The 18,691-nt window shown below is 41.3% G+C and overlaps 3 protein-coding genes across 6 annotated transcripts in view; 2 read left to right on the top strand and 1 right to left on the bottom strand.

Annotated features, from left to right (window-relative positions):
• Positions 1 to 5,573, top strand: part of si:ch211-114c12.2 (uncharacterized) — a 6,778-nt gene extending 1,205 nt beyond the window's left edge. The window contains exons 3-11 of one of the 2 annotated variants that reach the window (XR_003409872.3): positions 44 to 727; positions 1,178 to 1,828; positions 3,868 to 3,995; positions 4,115 to 4,208; positions 4,307 to 4,355; positions 4,453 to 4,527; positions 4,696 to 4,854; positions 4,959 to 5,111; positions 5,207 to 5,573. Coding sequence is in view for 1 of the 2 variants with exons in the window: in XM_026998462.3 (XP_026854263.2) it covers positions 44 to 727; positions 1,178 to 1,828; positions 3,868 to 3,995; positions 4,115 to 4,208; positions 4,307 to 4,355; positions 4,453 to 4,527; positions 4,696 to 4,842 (1,828 nt within the window). In the remaining variant the exon portion in view is untranslated. Of the gene's footprint in view, positions 1 to 43; positions 728 to 1,177; positions 1,829 to 3,867; positions 3,996 to 4,114; positions 4,209 to 4,306; positions 4,356 to 4,452; positions 4,528 to 4,695; positions 4,855 to 4,958 lie in introns of both variants that reach the window. The other variant, XM_026998462.3, reaches the window with a different exon arrangement.
• Positions 5,574 to 6,098: 525 nt separating this feature from the next.
• On the bottom strand, positions 6,099 to 13,083 carry mrps31 (mitochondrial ribosomal protein S31). Its single transcript, XM_026998463.3, has 7 exons — positions 12,930 to 13,083; positions 12,119 to 12,562; positions 9,356 to 9,508; positions 8,984 to 9,130; positions 8,662 to 8,735; positions 8,370 to 8,513; positions 6,099 to 8,230 (listed from the first exon to the last, which is right to left on the bottom strand). Exons 1-7 carry the CDS (start codon positions 13,040 to 13,042, stop codon positions 7,995 to 7,997), a joined length of 1,311 nt encoding a protein of 436 aa, XP_026854264.2. The 5' UTR covers positions 13,043 to 13,083; the 3' UTR covers positions 6,099 to 7,994.
• Positions 13,084 to 13,343: 260 nt separating this feature from the next.
• On the top strand, positions 13,344 to 18,388 carry slc25a15b (solute carrier family 25 member 15b). Of its 3 annotated transcripts, none has more exons than XM_026998411.3 (7): positions 13,344 to 13,507; positions 14,184 to 14,305; positions 14,903 to 15,161; positions 16,207 to 16,344; positions 16,520 to 16,695; positions 17,351 to 17,509; positions 17,756 to 18,388. In XM_026998411.3, exons 2-7 carry the CDS (start codon positions 14,251 to 14,253, stop codon positions 17,875 to 17,877), a joined length of 909 nt encoding a protein of 302 aa, XP_026854212.2. In that variant the 5' UTR covers positions 13,344 to 13,507; positions 14,184 to 14,250; the 3' UTR covers positions 17,878 to 18,388. The 3 variants fall into 3 exon arrangements, with proteins under 3 accessions (XP_026854212.2, XP_026854210.2, XP_026854213.1); XM_026998409.3 differs by having other exon boundaries at positions 13,345 to 13,503; XM_026998412.3 differs by lacking the exon at positions 16,207 to 16,344 and having other exon boundaries at positions 13,345 to 13,503.
• Positions 18,389 to 18,691: the final 303 nt, after the last annotated feature.

Genomic DNA, 18,691 nt, shown 5'->3' with positions numbered 1-18,691 from the left:
AAGTGAACAGTTTTAGCAGTGTCTCAATTTCTTTGTTTTTCAGACCATTCTCTGATGGCTACCACAGTGAGCACCACGGGGGCCGTATGGGCCCCTCTTCTAGGAGTCAGAGGGGATTTCGAGGCCACCCAGGTAAGGCGCCTCCCAGCTGGAGAGAGAGCAGCAGCGGAGGACCCTACCCCTACTCCAAAAGACCACCTCTAATGGGAGAACCTAGAGAGAGGCCACATGGACACTGGATGTCTCAGAACCAGGATCACTTCAGGCAGTACCACAGCCCCCAAGATTCTCAGCGGGGACACAGGAGGCCTTCCCTACCATCCTCAAACCGCTCTCCCGCACTCCAACACAGACTGTCCCCGCACGGTCCCTCACATGGACCACCAGGACATCACAGACCTCCACCCTTCCACAGGAATCACTCTGGTCACGTTTCTCCTTCATCTCGTCACTTCCATGGCCCTCCCTCAGACCGCAGAGGGCCGTCCCCCCACAGCACATATAGAGCACCTCAGCGCCACCTGAGTCCTGCCCACGAACAGGAGAGGAGCTGGGGGCCTCCGAGGTACCTGGGTCCCAGGGAGAGGCCCCTCATGCGGCAAGCCCGCGGAGGGCATCGCTGGAACGGCCCAGGGGGCTATCCTCACCCCAATGGGGAGGTTAGGCCCTCTGGCTCCCCCTATAGGAAACCAAGGGAGTTTCATGAGAGGAGCTCGTATCCAGAGAGGTACAGGAATGAAGCCATGAAGGCTGGGTGAAATGAATGGTAGAGATGCAGGGGCCATATGATTGTACAGAAAAGTGTATTAGGTTCAGAAATCACCAAACAGAGAGATAAATTAACCCTACACTTCCCTGCCTTTATCCAATGTAATTCACTGAGGGTAAGGATTGCAGCAGGATCTAATTGTAGCGGTATTGAGTCCTTTATACAGTCAACCAGTCAATGTGGAGGAAATGTTATATATCCCTTGAATCATTTATAAAAGAGTAAAACTGGGCCAAGAAGTGTTGTGGCATTCAGCAAAGTTGGTCCTGGATGTAGCATGTTGAAGTTAAACCACCCCCCCCCCCCCCAAACACACACACGTCCCTCAAAAAAATGTCCAGCACTGCTCCAGCGGCAGGAGCTTCTATTATAACCCACATGTTTGTATTGTTTGTGATGGATGTGCAGGTGGTCTGCAGAGAGAGATCCACGAAAGCCGCTTGGAGAAGTTGGCAGGGATCGGGGGAGGGTTAGGCCTGGGCACCTGACCCCAGAATGGGTGCACCGGGAAGGAGGTCACCCATATCCCCGCCCCCCTTACAGAGCACCCTCATGGAAAGCTGGCCCACCTTCTTCCTCCAACTCATCTTCCAGATTTCCTCCACCTATGCGGCCTCAGGAGAGGCCCCCACTGAAGAGGAGGAGTCAGGAGTTCGGACGTCCTCCATCGTCTATGGGCATGGAATACGGACCGCCGAAGCGGTTTCGCAGGGAGCTATCAGTTCGACCACTGCCCCCTAGAGGGTTTGGAGGTCGTGGTCTGTCCCTCAAGGACAAGTCTCGGCTGTTGAAGGGGCGTAACTTCAGGGCTGAATCTGTGGCCCGTTTCAAATTGCCCCCGCCAAGGCCTTCAGAAAAATTACAGAAGACCAAGGTACAGAAGACTTCAAAGAATAGCGAAGAGTCTTGTGAAGATGCACCTCGCAAAGTCCCTGTGAAGAAAAGTGCTAAGAGACCTACAACTAGAGAGTCGCCCACCGACACCGACTCCAAATCAACTGACCCCGAAAGGGACTCCGAGACACAGGTGGAATCCCGGCGCTCGGTGAGAGCACACAGGTACGGTATCACCCCTCATACTGTGGCAATGGGCGCGTGATGTTTAGAAGGTCAAGCTTCCTGTTTGTCAATGGCACTGCTTTCACCAAAAGGCGTCACTGTTCACTTGCGCCAAAGAATAGAGGCTATTTTACTCCTCATCAAAATCACCTCTAAGATGTGTAATCTTCTGTCGTTGCCCACAAAATGTCCTTAAGAAAGTTATCGCAGGGATATCTAAGGGGAACATTCCCAGAAGTGCTGTCTTAATCACACCACATCAAAAAAAGTCAGTCTGAAAAGGTGTCTCATGGTTACATCAGTTGCTGTCAGACCCAGGAACGTGATGACCTGTAAGGGAGGTACAGCTCTTTTAAAGCACTGACCAGAGAGGAGAAAATAACATGCTTCCATCCTCCAGTGTGTGCAGAGAGAAGGCCACAGCAACAATATCAACAAAGGTTGAACTTTTATTCCTTTTATGGGAATGATCATTCAGATTAGCTATACTGTGTTGACACATTTGTATGGTTACACAGCATTCCCCATTATGGCAAGAAAAAAAAAGTCACCCATGATTTTGTCTTGGAGACAAAGTTTGAAGAAGTTGTATCTTAGCAATTGGAGAATCCACTGATCACATTGGAATTCCACTTATGCTGAAGAACATTAGCGAGGATGGAATATGACTGAAGTTTCATTAGCCTCTGTCTGAGGCTGCTTCTTCCTGCCATCATGAAGTGGCACACCTGGCTTGTAATAAGATGAAGAAACCAATCGGAGGGGGAGTGTTCATACGTGTGTGGTTTTATGGAGATGTGGCCTTAATGCAGTGCATGACCAGAGAAATAACTTGGCCTGCCTGTTAAACTATGTTCTGAAAGGCAAAATAACACCACCACTGGACCCTGGATTACTTCTTGATCATTAGAAACAACAGTGTCTTCAGAGTGCCACCAAAAGAAGGCTAAAGCAGTTTAGGATCCTAGAAGTTCTCCTACATATCTGTCATTGTGGCTATAACAAATTTTTATCATGAAGGGCCCAAGATGAAATAAGAATCAGCTGTTTTTTCGAGCTCAGGCCTGATCTGATGCCAACTTGTTAGTGGGTGGTTTTTCAAGATAACAGGAACGGATTGCTAAACTACAGGTCAGCCAAATGGAACTTTTCATGTATCTCAACATCAAAGATCATTGGCGCTTCAAACTAGGATGCGTTTTAGGAAGGCTTGATGACAACCACTGAAGAAATGTGTAAAATATGTTGCCCAGTTGACAGCAAAATTACCTTTTGAACATAGAATATAATCTTCATAAAAACTGCAACAACAGTTCTCCAGTACAGTACAAAACAATGTTTTGAAGAATCCTGAACCTGGCACCTTCATATCCAGATGCCCTCAAGATAAAGATTAACAAGGTGGCATCAGCACATAATGTAAATGTTGGAAGTTTTAAGGAGGGATGCAGTGAATGCAGGATGGACAAGCTACTGACACTTTGGATTAAATACCTTGACAACTGCAAAAGTATGATCTGAAAAGTGGCTTGGGATGGCACATCCAGGAAAAAAAAAGGAAGTTGCGGGATGACCATTTATTAGGAGTGCAAAACAAGATTATCAATCAGATCCAGGCATATCCTGTCTTCTCATTTGATTCGTCAAAGTCAGTTACACGCATTAGAGAAAGGAAAGCCATTAAGAGCCAGAGTGAATCAGAAAACTAACCTACCAGTTCAGATTGGAGCATGGAGATGATGGGCTTGCTTTGCTGTAAGTACTCATGGCAGTGATCCCCCTTTGGTTATTTGCCGCTTTTGTTACAGTAGAGTTTGGTTTGCAGGACTGTTTGTGATTATCAGTATTTTTTAATTTGATCGTTGCTCTCTTGCACCTCAATTCATGAGGAAGGTACACATGTTTTTAATTTTATAATCTGCATGTGTGTCTTCTCTCTTCCTTATTAATACAAAACATGTCCTAATGCCAACAGTGGTGTAATCATCCTCGTTCTTCTTAGCTGTCTAACTCCTGTTTACTTCAACCACTCTTGCCAGCTCTTCACCCATAGACAAACTGACCCATGACCTTGTTGTGGTTTCCCACTGGGAGGCTGAAACCAGACCAAGTTCTAGTCCCAAAAGCAGCCCCCCTTGGAAGAACAGGGCATCCAAGCATAAGATGGGTAATGTCTTATCTTGCCATGATCAGATTTCGATAAATCTATTAAGTGGATATTATTAATATTTCTTTTTCTCTGAAAGTTTTGAGTTTTCATAGAAATTCATCATCTATAATTTTCAGACACCTCAAACTCTCATGGGAATCTGACACCGAACGAGCGCTTTGGCAAACTGCACAGCACTGGAAGTGCACTGCGTGACCAAAAGGATCGAAGGTAAATCACTTGTCTTCCCGAAACAATAGATTGGAAAGGGTGGGAAAATTGTAGTCTTGTGTAGCGAATGCCATCCTTACAGATGTGTAATATTGCAGGCCAACCACTGGTCCTGGAAAACTGATAAGAAAGCCAGGTTCTTTTCAGGTAAAGCAACTTTGAAAAATACCCCATATTAATCACTATAACCACCATGATTTCAGTGTAAGATCCTGTTTAATCATGTATATATATTTCAATATAGAAACCTAATTTTCGCCCAACCCTTGGAATTAAGAAGGGCCCATGCCCTGATGGCGTCTTCAGAAAGCCATTAATGGTGAGTGTCGTGCTGTAATTCCTCTTCCAGTACATTAAGAGGGAAGGTGTCCTGTTCAGTTACTGAATATGGGTTTTGGTAGCTCAGACATGACTTAATTCTGCAGTGGTACAGAGTGGTACAGAGGTTCAAAGGCCATTGGTTTGTTTTATTCTCTTCCACCTTAAGGCTACCATAGTTGCACGGCCACCCCTCCATCAGAAGCCTGTGTTCAGGAAGAGTCAGAGCATCATGTCGAAGTACAGGAACCTGCAGACGCTCCGACGCAAAGCACCACCCCATCCACGCCCTGCCACCAGCTACCGCCGCTGGTGAAGTTCCAGCAGGGTAAATTGGCAGCCCCTGTTCAGTTTGCCCATTCTTCTGTGCCATCATGCCATAAATGTGACCGTCATCTTTGCATTTACATTTTAATGCATTTCGTTTCACAGAAGATTTGTCATTACACGCGAAGGTGCTTCATCAAGATGGACATTCATCGGCTGAACATAGCAGGCCTCTGTTCATGTGCTTTTTGCCCAAAGAATGGCACCTGTGTTGAGCTTGGATCCCCCTCCTTTCCTGCAGCCTCTGTCCAAAACGCAGTAATATTTTTACCCTTTTCTCCAGCTGTCACTCTGCATAAACCATATTAAGATTGCCAAAGTTTACTTTTATGTTTAATTGTTTCTCCTTTTAGTGTTTTCATTCATGGATTCTTCACTGGATCATGGCATAATATTACCATGCAACCTGATTTGAGATTGAAAAATGATCTTTTTTTTTTGTGGAAAGGGTTTTTGGTTTGTTTCTTGGTTTCTACCCTTGTGCACATCTCAGTCAAGTGACATGTCTGAGTTCCAGATCTGAAACAGTAGCAGCTTTGCTATGATGTTTGATGTAGTAGTCATTCTGTTGTACTCAAAAGGCAGATAAGTTGGGTCTTTACTGGGTTCCCTTAATTCTATATATATTATATATACACTGTCAAAGCGCTTTGTACAGCCCCTCAGATATTATGTACATTGTTTATAGAGGCAGATTTCAATAAAAGAACTGGAACTTTGCATCTAGTGTTTATACTTTATTCACTTCATGTATGAGGCTCGTGTTCATAAGGAACTTCATAGTAGAAGTTACTGATATAGCAGTCATACATTCTTTTATCCTTATTTAAAGATGGTGCTTTGTATTTATTTTCAAGGTACAGAAATGATTTTCTCTGGTTCTGTACATGGTTTTCCTGACTCATACTTGGCATTTGAGGAGCAGGGAAACCACTGAATTATGCAGGCCTATGTGTGAATTTTTTATAGTGAGATGTGGATGATATATTTTTTTAAAAAGACCTTTTAACTTAGTCAAAACTTCCCAAAAAGAATAGGTAAAGAGCAATCATTTAAGGCTACAGCCAGGAAAATGAATATTCTCCCATGATTATGCTTCTTGTTTCAAGCTCTTCTGGTGGAATTCTATTCAATTTTCAGATTGGAATAAAATAGTTTTAAGATTTATATATGGCAAGGCAAATGACCATAGAACTAGGATTAGATTTAAACTCGTAAAGGAGTAAGGGATGCTAGTACTCCATTTTAAAGATAATGATGCAGACATGGGAAAATATTGAACTCTATATAACGAATGATTCCCCTAATTAAGGTAGTACTAGGTAACATGCTTCCCTCTAAAAATCTGGAATATGGGTTGGGAGGGCATGATCAATTGAGAAGAATCAGTTGGTGTTCTTACGATGAAGAAACCTAAAATATTTAAAAACCTAGATGACTAAAGGAGTAACAACATTCTCCTCTCAATGACCTTTAAACTTTGAGAGAAAAAAATACACCAGAAAACAATTTTTAGATACCTCCAAATACATCACCATTTTGACCACACCATTAAGAATGAATTGCTGGCCATGAGCAGGGCCATGAGCAGCTTAGTAGTGCATGTGACTCGGACAGAATAAAGTAAATGTTTCATATCCAGATTTCATAAGGGCTTCATTGCAGAAAAGAATACATAACATACTCTACTGGGCATGCTGCTGAATGGTGGAGATTATGTACTCTACTGAGCATGCTCCTGAATGGAGAAGACGCGGGAGTCGGGAAGCCAATCATTGTCATGTGTTCTGGGAGTGCCCTGTTGTTACTGGACTGAGATGTATAAAGCATTAAAAGGATATATTTAACATCAAAATAATCTCTGCATTATTATAAATTTTATACATTATATTGCTGATCTGCATTCAGGAGTGTTGCATAAATACCTATCGGGTGCTGACATCTGCTTGTAAAACAGTTCTCACCAGGGGCTGGCATCTCCCACAGTAGAAGAATGGATATATTTATTAAATGAAATATAATGGGGGGGAAAAAATTTGTTCTCACTTTGTCTATAAATGAATAAATTTGTCAAGTCCTAGTCAAAATGGAGAGCATTTGTGCAATCCTTATGACCAGACTTTACAGAACTAGTGAACTACTCTCTATATGCAGGTGTACTTATAGTGGTGTCCTTTACCAAACTTTACCATAGGCCTCACTAATCTGCTACACTATTGTCCTTATCGTCTTTTTCTTTTTGCTGTACCTATACCTGTCAATGTATATCATTTATAATTGTAAAAACAGTAAAATGGTAAGAAACAACAGAAAGAGGGTGGTCAGGTTATTACTGATTTTCCTGATTAAATTTCTGTCTGTATGTTCCAGAACCAGATCCAAGTCCAGATTAGGCCCATATATTAACTGCCACTTTAAGATAAGTGGCATTCACCAATAATTATTTTAGGTTTTTTGACTATTTGTTCATTTGATACATTTTTAAAATTAAAATAAGTGCATTGTAGACAGACTGTGTATCTAATTAAGCAAACAATACGTAAGACAATATGTGTCAATTAGATGTTCATTTAAGTTCCACAATTTTGTGCATCATTTGTTATTATTTTTGGATTTTATGAGATGCAAATAAATAAATATATTTTAAAAATCCCTACTGTATATTGGCATTATATATCTGGCATAAGCTGCCCTGCTCTCTACATATCAACATTGGCATCAGCCATTGAAATACCCATATTGGTCAACCCCTAATTAGGAATAAGAAATATTTCTGGTAGATTCGCTGCTAGCCTTGGACTAAATTCCAGGGCTAATTTTACCCCTCTGGCATAGAGCCCCACCTTTTCATATCCTAATGAATAAAACCAGATACAGGGGAAGCTGATTGTAGATAAATGTTCCGCTTTAGGCATTTGCTAATGTTCATACATCTTATTAAACCAAAACCAAAATTCATAATCATTCAGTGATTTATAGTTTAACAGCATCAATACTATATGGCACAGTTTTTGTTAAGACAAGACAAATTTAGCACTGGCACCACACTGAGGATAAATTTAATTACACCTGCCAAATACATGTATACATAGTTGGAAATCTTTATGAATTTCTTATGTGGTCAGAAAGCAGCTAGCCGTCTCAGCTGAGGCATGCTTCTGTCTCTCTGAGAATGTCCTGTTTCTCCTTGAAGTAGTCTCTGAACCACCTAATGTGCTCCACCTTCTGTTTGACAGAGAGGTGGTGGTTCTTGGCCAGGCCTGTGATCACCAGCTCCATGAAGTGCCTGATGGGGCCCTGCTGGGGGAAGCCATCCTCCAGGTGGTGCTCTAGGAATACATGCTCATGGAATGGCACGGTAGCATCCTCTTCCATACCTGAGTGACGGAGAAAATTTGGGATAGGAAGGAAGAGATGAGGTGTTTCTGGTGGAAAGGGGAAGTTAAAGGTAATAATCTCAACTCCGCCACAGCAATCCACGTTGAAAAACTCTGCAGGGAAAGTAAAGACACTCACCTGCCTCATTGTTGATTGGGTATTGCCACAGCTTGCCTTCTCTAGTCCATTGAATCATTTCCTCAAAGCCATTCCGAGGTATGTTGTTCACTGCCTGGGCAATCTGATTGGCTAGATCTATGTCCCAGAGGGTGGGGCGTGTGGCTAAATGCAAAAACACGCATGTTGATTTGTATGTATAAAAAATAACTGATAGAATCTTCATTTGGAGGTTCAATGACTGAGATCATAAAAACTCCTACAGGATGGTGTAAACTGTCAAAAGATCTGACAAAAAAAATAACAAAAATACCCAAGTCAGTGTCTTTCTCTTGATCTCCTCCAACAGCAAAGATGCTTAGCCTTTTCCCTGAGAAAGGACTCTTCCTGTTGATCAAAACATCACTTCTGTATATAAGGGTTGAAGTACATTTTATATATCCACTTCTGTGCACAAGAGTTGAAGTACATTTTAAGGGTCAATGCTATATTACAGTATGTAAAATGCACTCTGTAAAACCACCACTGAATAATATATACAGCAAAGAACTCTAAAGAAGCTTTCTAATTAAGCTACACAGTAACGGTTTTCACACAGTTCCTGTTTTCTGCATGGGGAAGCTGCTGACATTTACCTCCTGCGGATTCCGTCCAGCTCACTGGTGATGCCACGGTCATGGGTATATCCCCGCCCATCATCATCAAAGCGAATTTGATTGGTTGGTTGGACAGACGGTCTGCCATTGACCTTCCTTCTCACTTTCATATGAGCAATAATGTTGCTAAGAAACAGCATTGTTGCAAAAGAAACAGAGTCAGCGATTTAAAACACCAGAGTTTTTTCTGTTTACAACTCTAACAGTACAAGCACAAAAACAAGAGAATTGGTTTTGCTACAAGTTTGCTCCAGCAAAGCTCAGGTCTGCATAGAGCATTGACAGGGAAGCCCTGGACAGTTCTGCCCCTGAGAACATCATCATAGTTCCATGGGGCACAGCAGTGCTCACCTGAGGCTCTGTTGTCCTTCTTTCCCCTGTGTGTCTGAAACAGCCTCATGTTTCCGCAGCTGCCTCAGCAGCTCAGACTCGGCCTGAGCGCTGTCAGGCAGCATGGATGCGACTGCTGAAGCAGCAGCACGCAGCTCTCCACTCAGACTCTCACTGCAACGCAACACACACACACACACACACACACACACACACACCTTTGAGGCATTTTGCCTGCTGGGTAGCCACATGGATAGTTATACCAGTAGGTGGGTATTACCACTGAGCTTACAACATAATACGCATCAGTGTATATGTGTAGCAATACGACAATGCATCTCTATCACAACTGGATCAATGGTTAAAGCTCAAAACCAATTCGGAAATTACTGATAAGATTTAAAAAATAAACAATTGAATAAACTGATTATAAAAAATTGTAATCCAGTATCTTGAATACAAAATGAATTTTTAATAGACTTTTCCAGCATATCAGATTCTACACTGTACCTTTCATTAGCTACTACCATCTACAGACATATATTAGGTACTTCATCCACACTGACTGCACTATAACAATGGGTATGAATACACCTTAGACAGATAAATTTGCAAAGGGACTGATGCAAAGATGTGAAAAATCAATAGCAATCAATGAATTCATTTTAATATTGGCAAGCCAGGCAAGTGTAATGGAGTCACTGCATGCCAATTCACTTATACCTCCATGTGCATGTCATGGATTTTCTTATTTAAAAATTTGTGTACATTTCTAATACATTCATGAGACATTGCAAAATCATGATTTTTAAGCTGGCCATCTAAGCTAAATTTCATCACTTTTGCAGTTCTTTGTGTGTATACTAAACCTCACCAACTGTGTATTTTTTTTTTACTAGATCCAAGATACCCTAAGGATAATTTACAACATGTATTCATGTAAATATTTGTTTGTAAATAAAGGTTTTACAGTAATCACATTAAAAAACAAAATTTACCCAAGTAATAATTGAACTTTCAAAAATTAATATCTCCACTAGTTTTCACTTTATTACAACCAGCTTTTGTTTCTGTGTAGTATTAATATGGTTCTATGACATTTAAAAGTGCCCCATAAAAAGCTGAATACCACAGATCATGTTAAATATAGCTTCAGAGCTGAAAACCCACTGTAAAATATTTTGTATATTATCCCAAAAAGAATTATTCCAATAGCCTTGAAACCTTTTGTTTTTTCAAAATCACAGTAAAGTACACAATATTCAGAGAAACTGAACATTTCAGACAAAGGTCCTTCAACAGCTGTGCAAGCACTCTGAATGCACACATATGCTATATTACTGAATCATTTAATCATTTTCACACTTGTAATGGTTCACAAAGCTAGAGGAACAGGAGATATTAAATATCACAAATTGAAATTTTACTGAAGATGAGAAACAATTTAGAGGCAACTTGAAGGATCACAACACTGTTGAAGAATGCTACATCTCAGAAAGTACTGCTAGAGATGCAAGCAAACTGTGGAATCACCTGTCAAGTCAGAACTGCCACATCTCGACTTCAGTAGTTCCTTGACTAATCCTAATGCAGGCGTACTTGAAAGATGAACTTTCCTTAGTGCAGACTGTCCTGGGACAGCATACCTCTTCTTGTAGTCTCTCCCCATAGAGCAGGGCTCCATGATCTCACCATCACATCAAACTAGGTATGTAGCAGTGCAGTGTTCTGCAATTAGTCCAAAACTTATACGAGTGGAATTAACCCAGAAATGCTTTATAGTTTTCTAATACTAACTGACATGAGAAATTAGTTCAGCTGTTGTAATTTAATTACATGCTGTAGCTTGTTTATTTTCTGACCCCAAAGAAAAACAGGCTCAGTAGGCATCACACAGAGAAAGAAAACCTTGAAGTCCACATAGCAGACCAAATATCTACCTATGAAATAAAACAACAGGACATAATATTACAGCCAGTGAAATAATGAAAAAAATAATTTTCCAAAAATTATTAAATGATGGAGCAACATAACATATTTAAGTTTTAGATATTTCAACAATGAACATTTACACTGTCCTAGAAAAGTTAAGGAAATTGGAATAATCTTTCTTGTGAAATACACAGTTAAAATATCTTTAAAAGCGAGTTTCTCAGCTCTATAAGCTATATTAAGCAAGATCGGTGGTATTCAGTGTTTTTATGAAGCTACAAATAACTTTTGTAATATTTGCGACAGTACTATATTAATACTACCCAGAAATAAAATTAGATTGCAAGAAAGTGAAAACTAGAGGAAATATTACTCTTTTAAAGATTCTTCATTTGAGTAAAAATTATTCATCAATTTGATTATTGTAAAAAATATTGGTAGCAAGTATTTACATACTGCATATGTAATTTGCAATATTTACATAACATATTGCAAATTATCCTTAGAGTTTATTTGATGTCCAATACAAATTTGAACCCAAACCAGTGACAAAATAAAATGAAAATACAAATAATTGCAAAAAAGTCATTAAATTTAGTTCAGAGGACCAAACTTTAAAAAAAAACAACAACAAAAAAAAACCCCCACATCATAACTAAAAAAAAGCATTTGGAATAGGTCTCAAGAAAATTCAGGTTATGAGCTAGGAGATCTAGATGAGCTGGCACAGAGTGACTCTGAAGCTAATAATGATTAGAATATGGTTTTCATGACACTTTAGCCCAAACAGCACCATTTAGCTGAACCATCATATTAAGTTACTAAAGACAGAAGGTCAGCTGTTCACCTCACCTCTGTCCTGCGGCCTCACTGGTGGCCTGCTGGAACATACTAATGGTGCTCTCCATGGCCTCCAGCTTGGGTCTTTGTGGAGCTTCCTCACCGCTCCTCAGGCTCTTGAGGGCTTTGAGCTTGCGCTTGGTTGTCCCCTCGACCTTCATGGCACCCAGCAGTTCTAGGAGACCCTGCTTACCTGTCATCGTCTTCCTCTCCACCTGCCTGTCGTCCACTGTGGCTTCTGCAGTTGCCTCAATGTTATTCTGTTCTTCAGTGTGTGATCTCATTTTTGCCCCACCTTCTGTTCTCTTAAGCTCAACATCCTCCACCTGCAACTGTCCCGTCCTCTTGCCATCATTCTTTACCTCTTCTAAAGGGGGACAGGTAGTCCCTTTTTCCTTTTCACAGCAAGGAACTCCAGTGGTCCAAAATGCCCTATGGCTCACTTTGCCAGCAGCCCTAAAGCAAAGAGCTGAGCTCAGTCAAATAAACATTGAAACGATCACCAACGGGTGGTGGTTAATATAGTGTAGTGGGTAACAACACCGTGTTACCACTGTGTGGAACTCTGGTTCAGTCACCTATTTGGGCAAAGGCTTTATGCTATACCAATAAGAGTCCTTTGGGCAAGTCTCCTAACACGACATTCGCCTACCTCTGTAGCTAACATGATTGTGAAATGTAAAAATGAAACACTTAGCTAGCACTCTACTTAGCAAGCTGGCTAACAGTTACATAAGGATAACATAAGTAGCAACTCTGCTTGCTAGCTTAGGTTAAAATGTCAACCTGTAATCGTTGCGGCAACAAGGTATGGTTAACTCACCTGAAAACGAGAGCAGAAAACATATTGCTACATTTGTAAGAAAGCATTCGCGGATTCTGAGCATGACTTAATACAAGCCGACCCTGGTAAATATATAACACGCATCGATACATAACTGTTCTTCCCTGGAACTCACAATGTCGCCCATGCACGTTTCCTTGTACTTCGACTGTAAATGTCCGTCAGCTATATAGAAAATAAGAAAGGTTCCGGGTTCAATGCAATTTAAACACGATCATTTCACAAACGCGCTTTTTAAAAATAATCTAGTAATGCATATTTTTGTTGCATGAAGGTTTTTAGGTTGATGCATCACTATAAATCAGGTTAATGTGATATAATTAAACTTTTTTCCCCAGAATTGTCCGTGACTAGCGCATTGGCGCCACATATGACACGTGGTTATAAGAATAAATAAAATGCCGGTTCTCGGGAACACGCGAGCCCGGCTCGAGTATAAAACGGTGGTCAACTGATGCAAGCGTACCAGAAAGTGACAGCGAACCGAATGCGACGGAGGTGTGGAGATGAATCATAAATATAGCTCATCTTTTGGCTGGATAGTTTCGACTACGTAGGTATTTGTGCTTTGGACATTTTGTGCAATTACACATAGCTATCTATTTGATTGTGTCGGTTATCATTTTTGTGGTTCTAGCTAGCTATAGTTAGGTAATTATTAGACTATCTTGCCAAACTAGCTATGTTAGTGCCGATAAGTTAGCAAGCCGTATATTTTATCAAAACATTTCCGTTTAAAATGATAAATTGGACACTGTCTTTGAAATAATGGTTAACATTAACTTAGCTGGCTACCTGTCCAAATGTCGAAAATAAGTCTTGTGAACACTTATTTTTATTTCATGGTATGTTCTTGTGGAATAAGGTTATCATGTTTTTGTTGTTGTTGTTGTTTGTTTTTTTTGCTTTGTGCTCTTAAAAAAGGAACCGACTCTGGCATGGGAAAAAAAAGCATAGCCATGGTAACGCTTAGGTCTAGATTGCTACAGTAACCTGTCCTGTATGCTTTCCTTCCCAGACATTAAACCTCAACTGAGATGTGGTCTAATGCTGAAAGGAATTTTCAATGCATAAGATGAAAGAGAATTTCACAGTAACGTGCAGGATCATTTGTATATCAATAACTCTCTCTTTCTCTCTCTTTCTCTCTCTCTCGCTCTCTCTCTCTCTCGCTCTCTCTCTCTCTCGCTCTCTCTCTCTCTCGCTCTCTCTCTCTCGCTCTCTCATATTCAGATTGTTTTGGACTCAAGTCCAGTAAGCAAAGGAAATAGTAGTCACAGGAGTCCCGGGTTTCATAACTATGGCACCGGACCCTGTGGTCCAGGCTGTTATAGACCTGTCGGCTGGAGCAATAGGTAATGTCCAAATGGCCTTTATCCCACATGGTGCTGATCGTCATCAGTGAGGGCTCTTTATAACATTTGTACAACCACTTTTCTCAGGTACTCGACCTCACTGAGGATGCTTCACTGGTCCTCAGTATTCCCACTTCATTCAGTAGTTCTAGTTAAGGCTGCCATATTGAGTAACCCTTTGTGTTACAGTACCATCTGTTTTGGTAAAGCACTGTATTGTCTCTCACTGATCTTTTGTGATCATTCTTACTCCTGTGGTATTGTGGCTGGGCCAGCTATCTTTTCATCCTGATCTCTGACCCTGAAAAAGATAATCACACCATGCACATGGGTACAGATGTCACACATTTTTAGAATCATTTGTCAAAGCAAGCACAGAATGGGAAACATCTGTATGATTTCCTGTTGTTGCATCATCAATGACAAAATGCTGTGATTATATTACTTTTATTAGGTTTGTTTCCATTACAATGCTCGTTTGATCATATGATAATGAGAGATTAGCAGGGCCTTTCTGCTATTCTTTGTGGCTTCTCCTTGTCTGTCCCTGATTGGCCGTGCCTATGCCTTGTCTTTCCTTGGCCCGCCCCTCTAAAGGAGGTACAGCGTGTGTGCTGAGTGGGCAGCCACTGGACACAGCCAAGGTGAAGATGCAGACCTTCCCCTCGATGTACCGAGGTTTCCTGCAATGCTTCCTGACCACCTACAGGCAGGTGGGCATAAGGGGGTTGTACCAGGGCACCACACCCGCCCTCATGGCCAACATTGCTGAGAACTCCGTGCTCTTCATGAGCTATGGCTTCTGCCAGGAAGTAGTGCGGATCTTCTGTGGCTTTGAGAAAGAGGCTGCACTCAGGTAAGGAGGATTCTGGGATACTGGGGGTTTGATGCAAGTTTAAACTCCATTTATAAAGAACATTCTATTAAAACATATGTGGGACCCCTTAGAGATTAACAGTTGTTTTGAGCATTTTATGTCTTTTATATCAATCTGATTCACTACCTGATGCAGCCCAAATGGAGACAATTGCTGACCTATATATCCCTAAGTGTAATGCCACCATTAAAGGTGACTGAGAAGCTCACGTAAACATAGATGAGGTCGTTTTGGCCATCTGGTCTACACAGAGTGGCAAATCTCTAGGCTTCTGATGGCATTCCCACAGATCTTTAAAGGAAATTCTCCAAAGAACTTGCTTCTCTACTCCTGACAACGCTCAATGACCCAGAGCATCCTTCCCCTCTTCTTTTCATCCAGCAACTATTTTGTTTTAATTTTAAAAAAGGATAAGGACCCACTAGATTGTGGTTCATTTCACCCAATTAGCTTACTTGACATACACATCAAAGTCCTGACCAAAATCCTTGGTAAATTACCTGAGTCTGTCCTACCCAATACAGATCAAACGGTTGTTTGTTGTTGTTTTTTTAGTGAAGAGTGTAATTTTTCAATATTAGGAGAGTAATAAATATATATTTATATAACAGTCCAATCTGTTTGTAATTTGTTTCATATAACAGCCCTATCTGCTTGTAATTTGTTGTAATTAACTAAAGTAAATGAGTCTGGAGTATTACACAAAGTGTAAGTTGTTGACACTTTTTTGTTTGTTTTTTTTAAAACTCAAAACATTACGAGCGTTTCACAGCGATGGTATCTGAATTAACAAGTAGTGGGACAAACATCCCTTTGATGGAATGGAAGCAAGGCCAGCAAACACTCTGGAAAACACTCAGCTGGAGATGTCCTGGACTGGATCAGGCCTGTTTGAGTTGGGTAGTTAGTTTTTGACTGAGCTACATAGCGCGAGCTATGGTCAGGTCTAACTAACACTCCTTCTCCCTCCATCTCTCCGTAGTGACATGCAGGTCTAAGTCTCCTTCTCTCCATCTCTCCGTAGTGACATGCAGAAGGCATGTGCAGGTTCTGTGGCCTCTATCTTCTCCTCTCTGGTGTTGTGTCCAACGGAGCTGGTGAAATGTCGGCTACAGGCTATGCATGAGATGGCTGCTTCAGGCAGGATTGGCAACAGCCAGTCGTATGTCACCATCTCTTGCATCAAATAATTTGTCAGTGTCGTTTGGTTGTCAGTGGCTGGTTTGATGCTGAAAAAGCATTGTGGAGTAATTTCTGACTTCCTGGGTTTCAGTGAGCCACCTGAAAGAATAATTTAGTGTGGTAGTTTTAGCTTTTGCCCCTCTCTCTTTCTGCAGCACTGTGTGGGCTGTTGTGAAATGGATTGCACAGAACAAGGGTCCTACTGGTTTCTTCCAGGGTCTGATCCCTACCATCGCCCGTGAGGTCCCGGGGTATTTCTGCTTCTTCGGGGCATACGAGCTATGCCGTTCCTTCTTTGCCAAGTACATGTGCTGCAGCAAGGATAACATAGGTATGACCCCAACCCGACCCCTGATCTCTCCCAATCCAACCCTATGTCTAATCAGGCCCCAATCTGGGCTAAAGGTATGGATTCCAAGTTCTCACTCCAGATCACCTTGGACGGTCTTGGATGAGGAAATCCTAGGGCAGGTAAACCTTCAGGGTAAAACCATGCCTTCAGGACTGTGATTGAGTGCTACTGGTCAGGTCATCATCCTGTACTAATCTCTTCCTCTGGTTAAATCCAAAATGTTCAACACAGTGAATGTCAGTTTTGTGTCTCTGGGATCCAAATATGTTATTGCTGGGTTGCCCCGCATACGCAGAGCATGTATTCGTGAGGTTGCACTTGCTTTTTTAAGAGTGTGCTGCAGCATTTAAGCAGCTTCAGGGTTCATGACATAAAACAGTGATGGTGGGTTTTCCCAACAAAACATATACAACATGTGTATTGCAAGTGAATGTCTTGTGCATTTGTATGCATGTTTAGGAAGACGCCCCCCCTCTGTGTGATGCATAAAAGGGACCGGGTTGGCAGTGACCCTACAAAAACTCAACTATTTTAATTCAACAGTAATTTAAAATGAAATTTGCCTATTCTGCCTTTTCGTGTGTGTGTGTGTGTGTGTGTGTGTGTGTGCGTGTGCGTACGCGTGTGTTTTCAGGCATTACACCCACTATGTTCAGTGGAGGGTTTGGGGGTGCATGTCTCTGGTTGGTGGTGTTCCCTATGGACTGTGTAAAGTCAAGAATACAAGTCATGTCCATGACCAACACACAAGAGGGCTTCTTTAAGACCTTCATGCACATCTTCAGGACAGAAGGCAAGCCTCTGGAGCCATGGACACTAGAGCACATAAGAATTCTGTTTAAAACCCCATGTACATGACTTCTTTTTTTTTTTTTTTTTTCCCCCCCTTTTTCCAGCATTTTGTCTCCAGTGTGCATTCAACCATACACCAAGCCAGGAAAAAGACAAACATTTATTGGTTTAACATTTGTGGGTGTTTCTTTTTCTTTCTTTCTTTCTTTCTTTCTTTCTTTCTTGCTCTGTCGCTCTCTGGCTGCAGGTGTGAGAGCTCTTTATTCTGGTCTCACTCCCACGATGATCAGGACGTTCCCAGCTAACGGTGCACTGTTCCTGGCTTACGAGGCCAGTCGCAAACTCATGATGTCAAAGTTGGACAGCTAGCCCACCCACACACACGATAACTTTCATTTTCTGTTTAGATGTTTAGGTTTGGTATTTGAGTCTTACTCTGGTGTACATAACCAGGTCAAATGTGCTCCAGTTCTGGCATTCTACAGGTGTGCATATACATGCCAGCACTGTTTAGATGTATGAATATAGATGTATTAGATGAATACATATACATACTGCATATGCATATTAGATATATATTCGTACTGTAGAGCTGTTTTTGTAAGCTCTTGGTTAACAAAAGTTGCCCAGTGTGTTTGTTGCATTGATGTCTCCAGTACTAGGTCAAAGTGACACCAAGGTGGAGTACCTTTTACACCGTGTGAAATTTTTCCCAGAGTGTAAGGATTTTTTTTCTGAGGGTGCTTCTGAGCACTCGCTAAACTGAGTGTTCTAGCCCAAAAAGCAGTAGTCTACTGCCAGCTTTTATTTTTTAGTAGCATGGTCATCATTGCATGGTTCAGTTTGTATTTATGTTGAATAAATAATCCAGCCCTTTCAATGATTTCACTGTTTTTTTTGGAGAATCTATACTCCTTTTTTGCCAATCTGTTTACTGGTTTCTTGTGTGCTTCTGGTTCAGTCACAGAGTGTAAAGAGGGCACAAAGACAGTTGTGCCATATTCTGTCATTTCAGCAGGTACGTCAGACTATACCCCATAGCATCTGATTGCCAGCATTGAAATGGAGGGAAAGTCTTGTGCTATTCATGTCAAAGCTTTTATGTAGGGTTTTATGTTTATGTACAGTTAACATATTAATATTTAAGCATAATTGGAAATATTTTGAAGGGTCGTCATATTTT

Source organism: Electrophorus electricus, chromosome 8 (assembly GCF_041902795.1).
Source record: "Electrophorus electricus isolate QZ-2024a chromosome 8, ASM4190279v1, whole genome shotgun sequence".
In the NCBI taxonomy this organism is placed as follows: Eukaryota; Metazoa; Chordata; class Actinopteri; order Gymnotiformes; family Gymnotidae; genus Electrophorus; species Electrophorus electricus.
Note: the sequence above shows the minus strand (reverse complement) of the source record. Positions and strands in the feature narration are given on the sequence as shown.